Consider the following 21,764-nt stretch of genomic DNA (forward strand, 5'->3'; position numbering starts at 1 on the left):
TTCTTCTTGACTGAATCCACTCTAGTCCAGATGTCCCGTTCTAAAATTTATCTAACTCTATTTCTACTTCTTATGTCTGGTGAGCCAAAACATCAGATCTCGCTCTTGTTTCTCACCGTTTTAGCCTATTTGTTTTATTCAAATCTGTTCAATCTCTGACCATGATGCTTCTCTCTGTAGCTCTACGCATTATTCAATCCTTTATCAAATCTCCTCAGTTCTGTCAAACCCAGTGCACAATGAAGCTCCTGTCCACTTTAACCCAAGCCCCACGAAGTTTTAGCACCGCCACGGCAAGGAGTGCGATTTGGCCGTCGGACATTTCAAGTCCATATCTTTTGCCGCACCTCACCCTCTCAAGATGGTGATCCTTTGTTGTTGCTTCAGAGCCAACCCATCCATCATTCTCGAATGAGTCCATTGTTCAAATGTCCATCTTTTCTTCAACATTGTGAGTTCCTCCACTTCTCACTGTCTTTTCTCGACTCCGAGGATGTTGTCTTTTCTCTTGAGTGTACTTGCCCCCTCCAAGCACAACAACAGTCTTTCTTTGTCCGTGCCAAAGGTCAAAGGTGCCTCAAAGCCAGGCACCGTTTTGTAGTCGTCCACGGCTGCAGGCGGAGTCTCGGCATCGAGTTTTCAGGGATCCTGGCACTGGGAGTGACAGACTGGGACATCAAACTTGTAAGACTATCTCCAAATGTAGCTGCTGCCATCCATTCACTAGTAACGTTTGTTTACCAAAAGTCAAATTCTCCTAGTAACAGCAATGTCGTCTTTTTATTGTAAGTCCTGCAACTCATCCTATTGTCGAGCTACGTTTTGTCTATAGTTCCAATTTAATGGGACAGTACATTGTGTCTTCAGTATCATTATTCAAAATTAACTCAGAGGTCTGCGTTCCACATCTAGCCCTGATCTATGTCTTGATCTCTCACGCGTTATTACCTGTGTCATGCTTGCTCAAAAATGCGACTTAGAATATGGTGCTGTGAATTTCCAATCTCCTCGATCAAAGTGGATCCCGCTTCTCAGCTCTCCTCTCTCATGCTCCTGTTAGCCTGCAATTGTTCAAATCAAAAATGTTATTGTCTTTTAACTGTCTTTCTGTTGAACCTCTAAATCTCTCGTGTTGCTAACCTATCTACTCCAGGAAATGATTTAAAGAAAGGACAAACAAATTACTCCCAATATCTCCTCATTATTGACGAGTTAGGGGGGCTAACTTCTCTCACTCCCTCTTTCTATCTGTCTCTGAGTTTTGACTGCATCAGCACCTTATGGCATGTCTTGTGTAAGACCTCGACCACACAACCATCAGGAGAACACTTTATGGTGCAGTTCAATCTCCGCAGGGCATCTCTGCCTAGGAGGGCAGTGGGGGTACGGTCCGATACCAAAACTGGTATGTTTGTCATTCGATCTTTCCAGCAGAGCTGTACTGGTCTTGTGGAAGGGATCAGCTGTTTTATAATCTCGAACCCTATTGCCCGTACGAAATGACCGGACATGGGGGGATGAATAGCGTCTTCAGGCCGGACGCAAGTGAAAGTCGGTCCGCTGTCAACCATTGCCGTCAACGGTTGATTGTTTACTTTCACTGTTATTGTTGGCTCTCGTTCCGGACCTGACACTACCAGCTGACATCCCCCCTTGGGCCCACCGGGCACCTCTAGAATCCAGGTTCCGGGCCCCCGAAAGGGTTCATCGGGCCCTGGGGTCTTGGGGGATGGCGGCTGAACTCCCCTCCTAGGCCTTCTCTGGTGGGCATGCTGCAGTTGCGGGCCCAGTGTCCTACTTGGCCACAGTTATAGCAAGCGTCAGACCTCTGTCCCGGGCCCCCTTTGGGTTTCGACTTTCCTGCCTTTCCCCTGGCTCCACGCACTCTGGTGCCCCGGAACTGCGTTTGGTTGCGCCCCCAATGGGGTGCTAAACTGACGGGCACTGCCATGGCCACCTGCGGTGGTTGGCCAGCAGTCAGCGGGGGTTGCAATAAAATTTGTTGGGGTGGGGTTTGTCCCACTACCATCACTGGCAGAATTGTGGTTGCTCGGGTTGATCCTTGCTCCCGGCCAAACGGTGTCCCTGGCATTTTGGACGGCACTTTTTTCAACTCAAGCTTGGCCACCTCTAACTTTTGCAACTTTTCCTCTAGATCCTCTTGCTCTCTTGGTTCCACGCTCCATTCTAACTCCTCCAAGCATTGTTCTTTTCTGGCTTCGATGCTCCTTAAAGCGGTCCTTCTCCAGTCCTCCATGGCAACTAGGGTGGAGCGTGCAGTAGGCACAGGGCATTCGTCTCCCCAGCTGTCCTTGCCGCTTCCGCCCTCCGTACCGCTTACATCTTTCCTTGCTCTTGTCTTTTTCCCTGGGGTGCGTCCTTTTTTCTCTGTTCTTCTCGAAATGCTTTTGATTACGGGGTTGTAGCCCCCCGCTGCCCCTTCTGTGTCGCTCTGGCTATCATCCTGTAGCTCCCTCTTGGTGTGCCCTTGTCTCCCCTCTGTCGCATGTCGAGTTTTATTCTGCTTATGGGTCAGGCTAGGACGCATAACAATGGTGGTTCTAGCTCTTCTGGTTTCGACAATGCCTTTGTCTTCGGTCTCCGACTGATAGCTACCTTCTTGGTTAACTATCGGGAGTTGCGGATAGCCATTACGTTTATCATTCACATTGTACGCCGGGGGACTCTTAACCGGGGCGACATGTGAGAAAGGTGTATTAACTTTTTCCATTAGCTTCCTAGCTTCTTCCACATTCTTCAGTACATCAGCTGTGATTTCCTCTTTTTTCTGTTTAAGCTCCTGATCCAAATTTTGTCCCTGTTCGTCAAATATTTTCAACAATCCCAATTCATATTCCCTTTTTTCCTTTCTCTTTTCCCCTTTTTTCCCTTTTTTGACTCCTGCTTTGTATGTCGATACAAGTACACGTATAATCTCAATTACTTCCCGGTTAAAAGTCCCTTCTTTTCAATGTCAGGCCATCTCTTATTCCATTTGTTCAAAATTTCTTTAACCCCTTTGATAAGCGGGTTATTTTTCGACACAACCTCTATGGGGGTCACTGTTGGACTGGTAAGGCTCCTGTCCCCCATGTTTGTTTTTTTTTTTTTTTTTTTTTTTTGATCAGAAAATAATCAAGCACCAGAGGTCACAAAACACATACCGTTTTTTTCCGTGTATAGTGCGCAATATTTTACTAATTTATTGTCCTAAAATCTGGGGTGCGTATTATACATGGGTACAAAGAAAAAAATATATATTTTTTTTTTTTTTTTTAAATAAAGTCATGGTACAACAAAACCAACAACAGGACTGACCGACAAAGTCGTGGAACAAAAAGACAGGGTGACATTACCAAAGACAGGAACAGAATGACAGTAACACATGCAATGATCCAACGGTGAGCGAGGGGCAGACAGGACTTAAATACAAAACACGTTACATCGATTGAGGTGACACAGGAAGAGCGGGGTGACCCGAACAGAAACTATGGCAACCTAGACACATAGCAAAACTGGGGACGAGACATGACAAATCTCCCCCGAAATAAAACTCACCTTTCTTCTTGTTTGTTGTCAATCGCGCATCGCATTCAGCCATCCTGCCCAACACACTTAGTAAAATTCATAATTGACGACACATCGTTTGATGCGATGGTGCAATCCTCGATGGTGTGTTATTGTCAAATATTGTTTGTTTTTTAATCTCCATCGCGGACCGGACGTCATACGGAGGCCGCCATTACAGATGCGCAGAACGGTTGCGCAAGACACGTCAGCTATATAAAGAGCGAGAGTTCAGTTCTCCACCTATTAGTTTCAATTCACAGTTTAATTAGCAGTTTCAATCAGAAAATAACAAAATGCGTATTACAGGTAATATTTTATTTCACAACACTTTGCCTTGTTCCTTTCGTCTCTGCTGTTCATTTCAAACACGCTCCATACGACCGCAATGCTCTTGTATCAGACGCTCGCTCGATCACCTGCTAGTTTGCCGTCTGTCACAATGTACCCTACACAAATCCGAAACATTTGTTGCGGCTCCGAGTCACGACGAGGGGCAAGTTTTGGTTTCCAAGGGTGTTTTTATTCCTCTTCAACGTCTCTCCCATACAGAGCCGCCGTGTGCGCACGGAGCGCGGTGGTGCGTTTAGGGGCAGTCGGAGAAATCAACGCCAACAAAAAAAATGACATCCAGCCTAGTTAAGACCATACCAAAGACTTTAAAAATGGGACCCATTGCCTCCCTGCGTGTGTGACGATCTTTGGGACTTAAAAAAAAAAAAAAAAAAAAGAAAATTAAAAAAAATTCATAAAAATTGGGTGCGTATTATACATGGGTACAAGCTTTTTTCCAGCATCAGCATGCCATTGTTAGGGGTGCGTACTATACATGGGGGCGCACTATACACGGAAAAAAACGGTAAGACAATGCAATCAGATTTTGCCAACTTCAGATGTTATACACGCTCGTTATACAAGAATGTTGGTCCGATATGTGTTTGGTTCCATATAGTTATGACCCCCCAATCCCCTGTGCTAAGATTAAAATTCGAGATGTCACCTGTTTGAAAACAACCGTACATCAGTTTATGTCGATCAGTCTGTTGTCAAGCCCGCTTTGTAATCCCTTGTTCTCGAGTGAGAGTACCACACAAGAGTTTGTGGACAAAATCACCCTGGCCTTAAGAATTTTGGTGCGGCGCTCCACGAAGCTTTTCCTCAGACGACCTGGGAGTTCTGTCCGTGTCTCTTTGTCCTCTGGGAGGAGACGTGCGCGTCCACCGTCTCGTATTTGTTATGCAAACAGGAGAAATAGCAATCTCGTTCAAGTTAACGTAATCACTCACTTTCTCATTAGTTGTCAGATGGACTAGGGGCGCTGGCCGCCCTCAACAGGCTCCCTCTTAATTTATGAGCGAACCCCCCTTTCTTCACTTTCTCCCCCCACCTATCGGTCTTGGGCCGAATGTGTAGCGTCCTGCCATAAATCACTGCTGCCACGGCCCAACTCTTTTCTTAAGACACACAGGTACACAAACATTAGTATTTTAGTGAGTATTGCAAGCATGTCTCTCTCTTGCCTATTTGCAAACTGTTAAACATTAGTGCCAGTGATGTTTCAGTTTCAATCATGCACGTTCGCTGTTGATCATGCACCCTTTGCTCATCAACATTTGATCTCCCCTCGTCATGTCTCAGTTCTCATCGACATTGACCTCTACCGGGGGGGACCCAGCCCTGCCTTTGCGGGCTCCTCGGCACAACGCCCCCGGACAAGGGGGGGTCAGCGTATCAATGTTGACGCCACGGTCTGGCCAGGCCCGCGCGTCTCGCCGGCCCCCACCCTTGCCGATATAGCACCATTCCGCGCCTTGGAGCACCCAGGCCCCCCCCCCTTTCTTGAACATTCTCTGACGCATGCCGTTTTCCTTCCCCCATGCGTGTGCACATAAACGCACACACACCGAGCGCGCACACAACCGCACATGCACACACCCATCCGCGCGCACGCACGCCCGCTCAATACACACAGCGCGCACGCAGAGCTCACACACTCACACGCATCCGCACGCACGCGCACACAGCTCAGACGAACGACGACAACTGACAGAAACTTTACAGACATTACGCACAAACATAGAACACAGACAAAGGGATTCGAATCCATCTCTCATGTAGCTTCTCACTAGCCGCTTCCATGCGGTTTGGTCATTCTGTGTCTTCTTACCGTGCGCAGGTGCACTTACAAACATGCCCTTTGCACTTCTTGTCTTTGTTTCCCCTAAGAGCGCTTTGCATTTCCCCTTATACTGCAGATTTTTAACTTCAGTGTGCACACAAATTACTTTTCTTACATGGTATACCAAAATTAAACCCCCTGAGGCCTCTTTTTCCACGTTTTCCAATTTCTATCGGCTCCGCACTCCTCCGCTCTGCCAATTGCGGTCTGCTGCAAGCCGTAAATTTGATCAGACTTTGACAGGAGTGTGTGCTATTACAGTGCGCCTCGCCAATCGGAATCGTACCGTGACGACTTGGGTACAACCGCAGCGCACCAGTTCGCCCCGGTAAGTTGCCCGAAGAGTATCTCTCTAAGCGGCTAACGCACCAGCTGTCAGCCGGGGGAACCTTGCAACCCGCACAAACTCCTAATCTGATCAGTGCTCAAATAACGTGGTCTGCGCGCATCATTCTTTTCGGCACCCTGGTCCCAGACCCAGCCGGTAATTTTCCCACATTCGTTCACACAGTTACGGATGCCAAGGCTGCCCATTCCTCCGCTTTGCCAATTGCGGTCTGCAGCAAGCCTCCCTTTTTCGTGCGACCTATATATAGAGACAAATGCCCCCACCGAACATTTCAACGACCACATTGAGTGTGATTGTGATCTCAACGTCCCAGCACGACCCCGGGAATTGTGCCTCCGGTGGCTTGGTGGTGCCCGTCTCTTGTCGCACACAGTGTTCAATCGTACCTGTGTTTTCGCCTCAATCACACAGCTAAAATTTCCATCCTCCATCGGATCTGTAGCCAAAATAAAGTCCACGTTTTATGGGACTTTCTATTATTATTCTCTCGTGACAGCCGATCAGTAACGTCTAAGACATCCTGTCCTGTTTCACGTGCCCTCTCTCGGAGCATTTTCTTTCTCATTCATCATTCACACCAGACATGTCACTCACACTGTTGTGCACATTCCCCATTAAGTTTTATGCTATTTTCCCATTTTTATTTGCCTTTTTTCTTTTTTCTATTTTTATTGAACATTTTCATTTTTCTATTGGGGCTACTCCCCCTTTCAAAATCCACATCTCGTCGACATCCAGCTAGGGGAGACAAATCCCCCCCCCCCCCCCTTTCTCGCCAGCCACTGGCACACCAGGCCCATTAACTGTCCCGCTTAGGAGCCACTCCATCCCCCCCCACACCAGGCACGAGCACATTGCGACACTGTGAGTGAAAGCTTCTCACCTCAAACTCAGCCTGCCAGCCGGACGCTCGATGCTCGCACCCAGGCGGGCGAGGGCTCCCCGAAGGACAAGAGAACTGTTCGTGACGCCAAAATTGTGGTGAATTCTCTTCGATGGTCAGCTGGTCTTCCAAACAAGATGGTGAAAAAGTGGCTGGCTTGGGGAAGGAAAACTTCAGTCACACATGGCTGATTGGGGAAAGATTTTATTCAACCGATGTCAGAGAGGTGTCTCGCGCCCTAGCCAAGATGTCGAGTCCCTTTGTCTACTCTCGTCCTAAACCTTATACTCTTGCGCTTCCCTCCACGCGGGAGCGCGCAGATGGGGCTGTTGGCTGACCTATGACCCCGCAGTTGCCGCCCCATCTCTACATCGTGTGTATCTTAGCAGTTGTTAATGGAAGCCAGATGTGTCTGGGGCCAACGAGTCTACCTTCCTGGACCAAGCCCCAAACAATCCCACACGAACCTGACCCGAACATGACCCGGTCACACTTAGGCTTACTAGTGAGATAAACATTGCATGATACCAGAATAAAAATACACTACAGAAGTTACGGAGGAGTTGCTCTCAGTGATTGCAATGCATGGCCAGACCACTGCCCAGGAGATATTCCTCCAGCTGTTTGATTCCATTGAAGATGCCGGCTTACAATGGAAGCGTCTGGCTGGAATAACTACCGACGGAGCGCCGTCAATGACAGGGAGGAAAAACGGACTTGTGGCGCTTGTTCAAAGGAAACTGGAAGAGGAGTGTGGAAGATGCCATTGCTCTGCACTGCATTATCCACCAGGAGGCCCTTTACAGCAAGATCATGAGGTTTGGCAATGTGATGTCTGACGTTGTGAAAATCATCAACCATATCAGATCCAGGGCTTTAAAGCATCGGCAGTTCCGCGACAAACTGGCGGAAATAGTCAGAATACGAGGACGTGCTCTACTTCACCGAGGTACGTTGGCTCAGCAGGGGGAAGGTCTTAAAGAGGTTTTTTGAGTTAAGAGCAGAAGTGAAAGCCTTCCTGGAGAAGGATGGGATGACTGTTCCTGTGCTAAATGATCCTGAATGTCTAAGGGACTTAGCTTTTCTTGTTGACGTCACACAGGAGCTGAATGTACTGAACAAGAAGTTACAAGGTCAGGACCAGCTTGTCAGTGCTGCATATGACAATGTCAGAGCATTCTCCAAAGAACTTGTGTTATGGAAAGCCCAGCTTTTCCAGACAAACCTCTGCCATTTCCCAGCATGCAAGGCACTCATGGATTCGGGCACAACATTCAGTGGTGAGTAGTATGCTGATACCATTGGAAAGCTACAGGAAGAATTTGATCAGAGGTTTGCAGACTTCAAGACACACAGAGCCACTTTTCAGATGTTTGCTGACCCTTTCTCCCTTGATGTGGAGGATGCCCCCACATCCTGCAGATGGAGCTAATTGACCTGCAGTGCAATACTGACCTCAAAGCCAAGTTCAGGGAGGTGAGTGGAAAAACAGTGGAGCTTGGACAATTTTTGAGAAAACTCCCCCCCCAGCTTCCCTGAGCTTTCCAGGATGTTCAAGCGGACCATGTGCCTTTTTAGCAGCACCTATCTGTGTGAAAAGCTCTTCTCCACAATGAACTTCAATAAGTCAAAGTTCAGGTCCAGACTTAAAGATGAGCACCTTAAAGCCATACTGAGTGTCTCAGTTGCCTCCTCCCTCAAGCCAAATGTGGCTCAGCTGTTTGAGAGGAAGCGCTGCCAAGTCTCTGGCAGGAAGGATTAGGAAGAAGTAAATGAAGCCTATGTTCTGAAGAACTGTTCATGTTCTGCATGTTCTGACTTGTTAATATTGTGAAGATTGGTTCAGTTGACCTTTTTCTTTGAATACTTGAAGCCTTTTTTTTGTGGAATACTTAATGCGGCCCAGCCTCACCCAGACTCTACCTCCAGCGGCCCCTAGGTAAGTTGAGTTTGAGACCCCTGCCCTAAACAGATCACAAAAGTATCTCTGCAACACCTGGAGGGATAGAGTACACTTTTCTTCAATCTCGGACACTCAAAGTGGACAATAAATGAATATAAAAGCAAAAAAAGGTGGATTTTCAATGTCTTTTTTCAAGCCAGAAACTTACCATTTATAGTGACTTTTCTTTTGTGTATGCTTTGGTATATTTTTTAATTTCCCCTGTGGGATGAATAAAGTATGCAATTTATTATACAATTTGTATCTATGATGATGAATAAAGTTTTAACTCGATTTCATCTCTTATTTATTTATACGGTTTTAAACACTCACCCCCAGCTATGGTTAAATCCTTGTTAATTAAATGTTTATTCTTCAAATCACAAAGTGGTTTGATTTTGTGAAATGTGCTTTTCTCAGATATATTTCTTTCTTTTTGTCCTCAGCTGATTTCGGGTTAGCTCGCAGGTATGGTGTCCCCCAGCAACCTATGACGCCCAGAGTGGTTACACTGTGGTGAGTGTCTTTTAGTTGAATAACTAATGTATGTGATGAGATAATTTTTATGCTGCCCTTTTTGTGTCCTGCCCTCCATAATCATGCACAGTTGTGTTCTTAAGCTAATACGATGTTTTTTTCTCAATACAAACTAGAACTGCGAGCAGTTATAAAAGGTCCTCGCAACCCTGGCAATGTCGGGGTAATGGCATGTTTGGATACTAGCATATTGAAATTAAATTAATTTTTTAAATTAAGTATATCACACTAAAAGCTAAAACATGACCTTAATAAAAAATAAAAGGCCAAAAATCTCAAAGGAACTAGAAAACGGCTGACTTCCTTTTGAATTTAGACGAGCGCTCCGGAGACTTTTCTTAGATCTCGGGCTGTTCTGTTACACAGTATCTCTATGTCTCCAATTTTTGGTGAATAAATGCTGTTTCATTTAAAATTTGTAAAGGGTGCACATTATAATTTTTTTTTAAATTCCAAAATGATCTTTAATTTACTGTGATGAATTTAGTGCTGTGTGTGCCATTTAAGAAAATCTGAGTTTTTTTTTATTTATTTTTTTAAGTAAACAGTATGTGTTCACAACAGTGCTATTTGGAATCCGTAATGATGTGACCTCAGTAAAAGGCCAAAATGGGGCTTTGGTACGGAATGGGAGATTGACTTTTTTCCAGTGTCATTTTCAAAGTGCGTTTTGAAGTGCAACTAAAATGTGTGCTTGAGGCTGGCTGTAAGCAGCTACTCTCCGGACCATTCATCCATGGTTGACTCAATTCAGTGCAAGTCATCAACGTACACTCAAGTAATTAGGCGACACTCAAGGCGACCACGATTGTGAGTGATGTGAGTCACCCCGCTCACTCTTTGTTCGATCTTCTGCCCTCTGGGAAGAGGTACAGGAGCCTGCGCTCCCGCACCACCAGACTCACCAACAGCTTCATTCTCCAGGCTGTTAGGATCCTGAACTCTCTCTCCCCTTCTGCGTAGCGTCCTGTACTTTTGCGCTATATTTTGACTGTCTGTTGTATGCAGACTTGCTCCATTTTTGCTCCTCTTATTTATTGTGTTATTTGTTTATTTATTATTTATTCATCATAAGTTCTTGTTTTTATTTTGTGTTGTCTACTTGTATGTCTATCGTGTACTATGTCTCGTCACCGTGGGATAGAGGAAACGGAATTTCGGTTTCTTTGTGTGTCTTGACATATGAAGGGATTGACAATAAAGCAGACTTTGACTTTTTTGACTTTGATAAGCCATTACTTTTTGCACAAGCTTTGAACCCTGCGGCTTATGTTTGGATTTTTCATGGTTTTTATGATATTATTAGACAATTTGTTTTGTTATTACCGGTAATAGAAATTAGGACGTTTCATTTAAAACACCTGTGCCTTATAGTCTGGTGCAGTTTATATATGAGGAAAACAGGATTTTCCCCTCATTTTGGCTGGTGCGATTTACATTCAGGTGCGCCTTAAAGTCCGGAAATTACGGATTCATTTTTTGTGTTGTACAATATTGGCTGATATGCCTTTGCAAGATACATCATACATTGTACAAATAATGAATGCTCAATATATTTGATTATAAAGTTATGTTTTGCATTTTTGTAGTGGGTGCACCTTTTTAACTTGGTCATTTTATAAGTAGTTCGTATGCCGAAAAAGTGTGGACCCCCTGCTCTAAATTGTCCAGCCTGTTCTCCAAGACTTCAATTTTCTTTCTTGCTCCATGTTCTTCTCAAGAGCCCTGATTTCGGCCATTAATTCGGTTATGAATGTTTGTTGCTTGTTGAGTTAATTCAGTTCTTCCGTCATGTTCATCACCTCCTTCATTCCTCCATGTACTTTTGCAGTGCTTGTAATGTCATGTTTGCAGTAGTTTGATATCTAAGTGTAGCGTAATTATTCTGAGATACTCCAGCGTCCAGCATGGAACCTGGTCTAGTGTTGCTGCGCCAGCCTCCCCCAAGCCTATGCCATCCAGCCCATTTGACACGCAATGATTCTTACTTGTCAACTGCTGTCATTGCCGTCCCGCCCATGTAGCCCCAGCCGCCTTTGTGGCCCCGGTGCTGATGCTCTGCTTTTGACCTCATCACCCTTGTCTGGCCCAGCCAGTCAGCCTAGACGCCACCAGTGGTGCTCTCCTGCCAGATCTCTCAAAGCAGCCTCCCCACCTGGGTGTACCCCACTTTTGCCGCGGTGGTCGGCAATGGTTGGCAGTGGTTCACAATCGTAGACCCCGGTTCCCTTCAAAACTACTCAGCCTTGCCCCTGCCGGCTGCTATCTTCTCCCCCTCGTCAATGATATGCCTCACTTCTCAATCGGCGTCTTTTCGACCACAGCTCCTCTAACCACAATAAAAACAACTTTGCAGATTCACAGCCAATCAAACCGTCAATCTTCCTCCCAAGTAGTGTGCTCCCTGCCTGCGCAGAGTGCATTTGATAATGTCTAGGTCGGATATATCTTGGCCGTTGAAAATGCATTGCACAAAATCCGATACATATCCAATCTAAGACCACACATGAAAGTGAACTAGGTCAGATTAGAAAGAATCGTAATTTAGAAATCTGATGCGGATCACATAAGGCAAAAAAACCTGATGCGCGGCCCATTTGCCTGCAGTGTGAACATAGCCTAATTCTCCCTCATTAGCTCTCAGTGACCTCACTAAATACTTACTACTTGTTCTCCAGGTATAGAGCTCCAGAACTCCTCCTCGGAAGCAAAACCCAGACTACAGCTCTTGATATGTGGTGAGACTCAAGCCACAATGATACTATACTCAGCAGGCACACTCTTGCTTGAATATATATAAATATATATATCGTTGTATGGGCCTGTGGAATAATTTGAACTGCGGCGCGGCACACGGCATTGTTGACAAAGGACGATCGATAAAAGACGAGAAATTTGATCGATGGATTTAATGATTTGGAGTGACACAAATGGTTTGATAATATTGTTGTTTATGTGATAGTTATATAAAATATAGTTTATATATTGTTGTATGGGCCTGTGGAATAATTTGAACTGCGGCGCGGCACACGGCATTGTTGACAAAGGACGATCGATGGATTTAATGAATTGGAGTGACACAGATGGTTTTATAAACGTGTTATTTATGTAATAGTTTTTTTAAATCACTGAATGTTACGTCAGGCCCGTTCTCAGCTCCTCGTTTGTGTTCGTCACGTTAGCATACCGTATCGTTTAGCCTGTTGTTGCTCGTTCATGTCTGTTCTTGGTGTTGGATTTTGTCGAATAAATTGCCCCCCAAAATGCGACTTATACTCCGGCGCGACTTATATATGTTTTTTTTCACATTTTTGGGCATTTTATGGCTGGTGCGATTTATACTCCGGAGCGATTTATAGTCCGAAAATTACGGTAAATAATAGTGCAATTTACCACATTAATGTAATTTTACCTTGTCGTTGCATAACAGGGCTGTAGGTTGTATCCTGGCTGAGCTGCTGGCACACAAACCTCTTCTGCCTGGAACATCAGAAATCCAGCAGCTCGATCTCATCGTTCAGTTATTGGGGACGCCAAACGAAAACATCTGGCCGGTGAGACCTTGGATAATCTGTAATGATAGGAAAAGATTATAGGTCAGTGGGTCAATGCTTAAGCGTACCTGGCTGGCTGTAAGGTTGCTTCCGGTGGAGTCTCCACTGTGGGGACCCCACCACTTTGAGGAAAAGGAAATGCACGCAGTTCATTTAAAAATATATAATACAATAATACATATATAATATACTAATAACTAGGTTCATTTCAAAATAAAAATATGCTAAGGTCATAAGCAACCTACAAGTTCACGAGGTCGGTGTGTCTGACCACAAACTTATTCAAATGGAACTGCCGTTCCCACTCCCCCACTCCAAACCCAAGCGGCAAATCTCATTCAGAAATTTCAAAAACATCAACCGAGACACTATAGCACAGGACCTCCAGCTTCTCTCCACCTCCTCTGCAACCTTTCCATCAGTCAGCAAGGCAGTGGACTATTACAATAACTCTTTGGCCAGACTTCTAGGTATCCACGCCCCCATAAAAAACAAAACAGTCACTTTTTCACGCTCAGCCCCCTGGTACACCAGTGAGCTGCATCTGATGAAGTCAACTGGACGCATCCTGGAGCGACGTCTCAAAGCCTCAGGACTGACCGTGCACAAACAGGCCTACAAAGAACATCAGAAGGCCTACTCAAAAGCCCTTGGGACTGCACGTGCCCAGTTCTACTCCAATATCATAAACAATACCCCTGGAAATTCAAAACAGCTCTTTTCAATGATCAACCACTTTCTCAAATCCCAATCCACCACTCCAACAGAATCCTCAGAGGTAGTGTGCAATAACTTTATGACTTTCTTCATCGCTAAGGTTGACAACATCTGCTCCCAGCTCCTCTCCTCTTATGGACCCTCCACTTCACCTCCACCCGCTTCCTTCCACCCGGGACAGTCCAGCCTCTCCGCTGCTTCTCCCCCATCTTGCAGTCGAAGGTAGAGGACATCCTCAAAAATATGAAACCCTAACCCTGGACCCTTTCCCCACAGCCCTCATTAAACAACAAACCTCAGCCATTAGTCCCCTAATAACCAATGTAATCAACCTCTCACTCCAGTCTGGGGCTGTACCACCTGCATTGAAGACAGCCATCATTACCGCCCTGCTCAAAAAACCCTCACTTGACCCCGGACAACCTTGCCAACTACAGACCGATATCAAACCTCTCAATTATACATTTTCTTATTGTATGTGTTGTCAGAATATGTTTAAATAGTGTTATTTTCTTATGATAGTATCTTGATTATTGTATGATTGAAACCACCTGTTGTGAGCTGTTAAGTGGGCGTGTTTAATAAAAAGCCTTCCTGCATGCTGCACAGTTGGGTCCCTACAAGCCAACGCCGCAGTAGTCGCAGTGAATGGTGTCCAACGGAGTTGATCGGCCTCCTCGTCTTTCTTTATTTTATTCCACCGAGTTTGCTGTGATTGGATTCCTCGCATGTACCTGCTGCTGTATGGCTACTCTGCCAACAGGTTATGGGCCCAGGTAAATCCAACACCGCATGTTCCCACCGACGTACTGGTGATGATAGCACGCTGTGAGCACCATGAGCGGACGGGCTGCAGAGAGGAACAGTTTTTCTAGCCGCTGGTCGCGGTTAATGTTCGACGGTGATGAAAAGAATTACGAATTATGGGAGGCAAAGTTTTTGGGCCACCTGCGATTGCAGGATTTGAAAGACGTTATCTTAAACGAGCCCACAACCGAGGAAGAAGACGAACTACAGCAAGACGCTGGAAAGAATGAGGAAGCGTATGCAGAACTCATTCAGTTTTTGGATGACAAAAGTTTGTCGCTGGTGATGCGCGATGCTGCAGATGACGGGCGAGGGGCCCTACAGATCCTAAGAAACTACTATCAAGGCAAAGGCAAGCCACGCATCATAAGTCTCTACACAGAACTGACGTCACTACAGAAGTCTGAGAGTGAAAGTGTGACCGAGTATGTGATCCGGGCAGAGACCGCAATCACAGCGCTGAGAAATGCCGGTGAGACATTAAGTGATGGACTATTGGTAGCAATGGTGTTAAAAGGTCTGCCGGAGTCCTTTAAACCATTTGCAATCCATGTCACACAACGTGATGAAACGATGCAGTTCTCTGAATTCAAAACAAAGATGCGCAGTTACGAGGACACAGAGAAGATGCGGGCTGAAGCAGATGATAACGTGATGAACGTACGGCAGAGGAGAGCGAGACCTGACAGACCAACTGACAGAGGAGCCGAGAGGAGCGCCGCGGAGGTGGTGTGCTTCAAGTGCGGCCTGAAGGGCCACATGGCCAGAGCCTGCCGGCGTAAACTGTGGTGCAGTCATTGCAAGAGCAGCACACACCGGGACGCGACCTGCAGGCGGAAGCAGCGCGTCAACCGGGACGACGCACGGAGGGTCCACGGGGAGACTGAAGACCACGACCGAGACGAGTACCACTTTGTGAGCGAGGGGGCAGCAAGAGTCGACGTGAGAGGCCTGATGGTTGACTGCGGGGCTACCTCGCACATCATCACAGACCTGGCAAAATTCAAGCGGTTTGATGACGGGTTCCAGGCCGAGACACACTGCGTGGAGCTGGCGGACGGCACGCGGTGCATGGGCGTCGCGGAGCGCCGAGGTGATGCAGAAGTCTGCCTGATCGACAGCACAGGTAGACACCTGAACGCAACGCTGAGGCAGGCGCTGTACATCCCATCCTACCCACAAGACATCCTATCCGTGAAAGCAGCTACGGCCAGGGGAGCCACTGTGGTCTTCAAGGAGGAGAAGAACGTCCTCATCTACCAAGACGGTACGAAATTCCCCATCCACGTACGTGATAGACTATATTATTTGCATACAGTACATGATGATGATGATTGTGATCATGATCAGTGTAAAGGATGTCATGATATTCAGACGTGGCATGAGATACTGGGACACTGCAACTATAAAGACATTCAGAAATTACAAAATGTTGTTGATGGCATGAAAATTAAGGGGTCAATAAGCAAACCTCAACATTGTGAAGTGTGTACTAAAGGAAAGTTTTTCCAAACCAGGAACAAAGATCCTGATGTGAGGGCTAAGACCCCTCTAGAACTAGTTCACACAGATTTGGCAGGGCCAATCCATCCAGAATCTAAAGAGGGTTACAGATATGCAGTTTCATTTACTGATGATTTTTCCAGCACTGTTTTTGTGTATTTCTTAAAGAACAAAAGTGACACTGTTCAAGCTACAGAAAGGTTTCTGGCTGATGTAGCCCCATATGGCAAAGTAAAATGTATCCGATCTGATAATGGTACTGAATTTACAAGTAAATATTACCAGACTTTGCTCACTAAAAACGTGATTAAACATCAGACATCAGCACCGTACTCTCCTCATCAAAATGGTACTGCTGAGCGCAATTGGCGAACACTTTTTGACATGGCAAGGTGTATGCTCATTGATAGTGGTTTGCCAAAACAACTATGGACCTATGCAGTCCAAACTGCTGCTGTGATCTGGAACAGGTGTTTTAACAAAAGAACAGGGCAGACAGCCATTCAGATGTTGACAGGAAGAAGACCAAATTTGTCTAGGATGCAGAGGTTTGGTTCAGAGTGTTATGCCTATAAACAAGACAAGAGAAAGCTTGATCCAAGGTGTGAAAAATGTGTTTTTATTGGGTATGATAAAACCAGTCCTGCATACATTGTGTATTCCCCTGTCAGTAAGAAAGTGCAAAAGCACAGATTGGTAAAGTTTGTGGCAAAATCAGGTGTAGAACAACAAACACAGACTAATGTCACAGATGAGGATGATGACTTTGTAAAAACCAAACCAAGAAGTCCAAATCTTGTGTTCGGAGAACAAAAACCTGAAGTCAGCCACCACCAACCACAACAAGAAAGAGCTGAGATCAAACGTGAGCCTGATGGTAGCCGTTACCCTACCAGAGAGAGAAGGCAGCCAGACAGATACACAGATTGTAATGTGTCCAAATATGTGTCTGATGATGAAGAGACTGATCAAGTCCAGAGTAACATTGATTACTGTTATCGCGTAATGTTTAACATACCTGTGTCATTTTCAGGAGCTGTAGCCTCAGATAAGGCAAAAGAGTGGGTTAAAGCCATGGATGAGGAAATGCATTCACTTAAAGAAAACAACACATTTACCCTGACCAATTTGCCAGAGGGCAAGAAAGCAGTGGGGGGTAGATGGGTGTATGCCATTAAAACAGATGTTGATGGTTCTGAGAAGTACAAGGCCCGATATGTTGCTAAGGGATATAGCCAGAAGATGGGTGTGGATTACGGGGAGACATTTTCTCCTACAGCTAATATGACTAAGCTTGCAACAAAATTTAAGTTGGCAAAATTTGCTGGATTTATGTTTGGGTCTAACTAGAGGAAAATGGACTTGTTTTCTGACTAAAATGTCAAGGTACTCTTTTCTTTAGGTTTATAATGTGAGAGCAAGTGGGGGTGTTGAGAGATGCTCTCAATTATACATTTTCTTATTGTATGTGTTGTCAGAATATGTTTAAATAGTGTTATTTTCTTATGATAGTATCTTGATTATTGTATGATTGAAACCACCTGTTGTGAGCTGTTAAGTGGGCGTGTTTAATAAAAAGCCTTCCTGCATGCTGCACAGTTGGGTCCCTACAAGCCAACGCCGCAGTAGTCGCAGTGAATGGTGTCCAACGGAGTTGATCGGCCTCCTCGTCTTTCTTTATTTTATTCCACCGAGTTTGCTGTGATTGGATTCCTCGCATGTACCTGCTGCTGTATGGCTACTCTGCCAACACCGTTCCTCTCCAAGGTTCTGGAAAAAGTGGTAGCTGCCCAACTTCACACTCATCTCACCCGCAATAAAATCGCTGAGAAATTTCAATCCGGTTTTTGTTCTGGCCACAGCACTGAAACAGCCCTTGTTAGGGTCATCAACGACCTTCTCATGGCTGTCGATGCAGGCTCCCTGTCACTTCTCATTCTGTTGGATCTGTCCGCTGCATTTGACACTGTCCACCACAATATCCTCCTTAATCAACTTCACTCCACTAGATTCTCTGGCACTGCTCTAACCTGGCTTCAGTCCTACCTCTTGAACCGAACCGAGTACGTTTCCCTGGGAGGGAAAAAATCCGACACACACACTGTGACCTCTGGTGTCCCCCAGGGATCTGTACTTGTTCCTACCCTCTTCACTCTCTATATGCTACCCCTCTGCAATATAATCAGGAAGTTCGGCATCTCATATCATTGTTATGCGGACGACACCCAGCTAAACCTCAAACTCAACCCCCCGCCCTCCACAACCCAGCCTCCTCCATCTCCCTCATCCATCCTCTCCTTGTCTGGAGATAAAGGCGTGGATGAATCTCAGCTTCCTGCAAGTCAACAGTGACAAAACCCAAGCCATGTTAATTGGCACTCCCCATCAGATACATATCTGCCCAATAACAAGCATCTCATTCGCCGGTCACACTATCCCCCTCTCAGCCATTGTTACCAACCTAGGTGTGAAACTGGATCCTCAACTCAACCTCTCCAAAACCTCCTTCCACCTCAGGAATATTTCTAAACTACGCCCCACTCTTACCCTGAAGGATGCTGAGAAACTTGTCCACGCCTTTGTCTCCTCCAGGGTAGACTATTGTAGCGCACTCCTCATCGGGATCCCTAGCAAGAACCTCCAGAGGCTACAGTACATCCAAAACAGCGCTGCTAGGATTTTGATGAGGGTGGGGAAAAGCGACCACATCACACCCATCCTCCGTTCTTTGCACTGGCTCCCCATCAAATTCCGAACTGATTATAAGATCGCCCTCCTCACTTACCAGTGTATCCTCAGACATGCTCCCGCATACCTCAAAGAATTCCTTGCCCCAAAACCTACCACCCGAAGCCTCCGCTCATCCAACTCACACCTTCTCCACGTCCCGAAAACCAAGTTGCGCACCATGGGCGACCGGGCCTTCTGCCATATAGCCCCCACACTGTGGAACTCCCTCCCCGACCACTTAAGAGCACTCCAATCCACTGACTCTTTCAAAACCGGACTTAAAACTCACCTTTTTACTCTAGCATTTCCGTAATCCTGTTCTCACATCCTGGTTGTCGTCCAGTTGTTTTATACTTGTCTTTGCTTTGTTTTTTTGTTTTTACTTGCCATGTAGCACTTCGAGATTCCTCCGAATGTAAAGTGCGTTATAAATATAATTTATCATTATTATTAAGGTGAAGTCTCCACTGTGGTGATGCCTCCACTGTCAGGACAGAAAATGTGCGCACTTCATTTAAAAATAAAATGGATTCCACTGCAGGCTCCACTGTGAAGTTGCTTGTGCAGACATTCCGGACGCCTCCACTGTCAGGACATCTCATCTTTGCAGCCATCTTACGATCATTAAAACTTAGCTCGGAATGCTCTTTTCCCTAACATTTCTCATTTTTCTTGTGTATATTTAGTGTGTAAGTGCCATGAATTTTTTTTCATTCAAAAGTAAAATTCGGTCAGCAAATTGCAATGGAATAGTTTTTTTGTATTACTGTAGTTTCAATACGCTTTTCTTTGCTGCCACTTCACTAACATTTATTTAGTACAATATTGCAGCACTCTTACCACATTTCTATTTTGTATTTTTATTCTTAACCACCATAATTGTGTTATTTATTTAGTTTTGTGCCTGTGCTTCTTTATTGATATCTCTCACACAGTATGGCAAGTATTATTTTAGCAACTATTGTCACCCACAATATGATGAGGTCCACAGTATCGTGGAACTTAATTATGAACACTTCAAGCATCCGTTCATTCATCCATTCATGCATCTCCTCATCTATCCGTCTGTCCGTCCGTTCATCCATCATCCATCCATCCATCCATCCATCCATCCTCTACCGCTTATCCGCGATCGCGGCGCGGGGGCAGTAGCTTTAGGAGGGACACCCGGACTTGCCTCTCCCCTGCCACTTTGTTCAGCCCGGGGAATCCCAAGAAGTTCCCAGGCCAGTCAAGAGACATACCGTTTTTTTCCGTGTATAATGCGCCCCCATGTATAATACGCACCCTAAAAATGGCATGCTGATGCTGGAAAAAAGCCTGTACCCATGTATAATACGCACCCAATTTTTATGAATTTTTTTTATTTATTTATTTATTTATTTATTTATTTTCTAAGTCCCAATGATCGTCACACACGCAGGGAGGCAATGGGTCCCATTTTTATAGTCTTTGGTATGGTCTTAACTAGGCTGGATGTAATTTTTTTTGTTGGCGTTGATTTCTCCGACTGCCCGTAAACGCACCCACCGCGCTCCGTGCGCGCATGTGAAAAAGGCGTGCGGACGTGAAAAAGGCGGCTCTGTATGGGAGAAACGTTGAAGAGGAATAAAAACACCCTTGGAAACCAAAACTTGCCCCTCGTCGTGACTCGGAGCCGCAACAAATGTTTCGGATTTGTGTAGGGTACATTGTGACAGACAGCAAACGAGCAGGTGATCGAGCAAGCGTCTGATACGAGAGCATTGCGGTCGTATGGAGCGTGTTTGAAGTGAACAGCAGAGACAAAAGGAACAAGGCAAAGTGTTGTGAAATAAAATATTACATGTAATACGCATTTTGTTATTTGCTGATTGAAACTGCTAATTAAACTGTGAATTGAAACTAATAGGAAGAAAACAACTCTCGCTCTTTATATAGCTGACGTGTCTTGCGCATCCGTTCTGCGCATCTGTAATGGCGGCCTCCGTATGACGTCCGGTCCGCGATGGAGATTAAAAAACAAACAATATTTGACAATAACACACCATCAAGGATTGCACCATCGCATCAAACGATGTGTCGTCAATTATGAATTTTACTAAGTGTGTTGGGCAGGATGGCTGAATGCGATGCGCGATTGACAACAAACAAGAAGAAAGGTGAGTTTTATTTCGGGGGAGATTTGTCATGTCTCGTCCCCAGTTTTGCTATGTGTCTAGGTTGCCATAGTTTCTGTTCGCGTCACCCCTCTCTTCCTGTGTCACCTCAATCGATGTAACGTGTTTTGTATTTAAGTCCTGTCTGACCCTCGCTCACCGTCGGATCATTGCATGTGTTACTGTTTGGTAATGTCACCCTGTCTTTTTGTTCCACGACTTTGTCGGTCAGTCCTGTTGTTGGTTTTGTTGTACCATGACTTTCTTTAAAAAAAATAAATAAATAAATAAAAAATTAAAAAATAGAAAATAAAATAAAAAAAATTTTGTACCCATGTATAATGCGCACCCCAGATTTTAGGACAATAAATTAGTTAAATTTTGCGCACTATACACGGAAAAAAACGGTAGTCCTTTTAGTGTGTCGTGGGTCACCCTCGGGGTCTCCTGCTGGTGGGACATGCCTGGAACACCTCCCCGGGGAGGTGTTCAGGAGGCATCCTAATGAGATGCCCGAGCCACCTCACTGGCTCCTCTCAACGTGGAGGAGCAGCGGCTCGACTTCAAGTCCCTCACGGATGACCGAGCTTCTCACCTTATCTCTAAGGGGGAGCGCGGACACCCTGCGAAGGAAACTCATTTCGGCTGCTTGTATCCGGGATCTCGTTCTTTCGGTCACGACTCATAGCTCGTGACCATAGGTGAGGGTAGGAGGGTACGAGCGTAGATCGACCGGTAAATTGAGAGCTTCGCCGTTTGGCTCAACTCCTCACTATGACAGACAGTTACAGAGTCCGCATCACAGCAAACGCTGCACCGATCCGCCTGTCAATCTCACACTCCATCCTGCCCTCGCTC

The 21,764-nt window shown here is 45.6% G+C and overlaps 1 protein-coding gene across 7 annotated transcripts in view; it reads left to right on the forward strand.

Moving 5' to 3' along the window:
• Positions 1-21,764, forward strand: part of cdk10 (cyclin dependent kinase 10) — a 137,559-nt gene that overhangs the window by 108,114 nt on the left and 7,681 nt on the right. For 6 of the 7 annotated variants that reach the window (XR_009714873.1, XM_061282211.1, XM_061282216.1 and 3 more), the window contains 3 exons: positions 9,367-9,436; positions 12,136-12,195; positions 12,888-13,011. Coding sequence is in view for 6 of the 7 variants with exons in the window: in XM_061282211.1 (XP_061138195.1) it covers positions 9,367-9,436; positions 12,136-12,195; positions 12,888-13,011 (254 nt within the window). In the remaining variant the exon portion in view is untranslated. The remainder of the gene's footprint in view (positions 1-9,366; positions 9,437-12,135; positions 12,196-12,887; positions 13,012-21,764) is intronic. The other variant, XM_061282213.1, reaches the window with a different exon arrangement.

This window comes from Syngnathus typhle, linkage group LG7 (assembly GCF_033458585.1).
Source record: "Syngnathus typhle isolate RoL2023-S1 ecotype Sweden linkage group LG7, RoL_Styp_1.0, whole genome shotgun sequence".
Lineage (NCBI taxonomy): Eukaryota > Metazoa > Chordata > Actinopteri > Syngnathiformes > Syngnathidae > Syngnathus > Syngnathus typhle.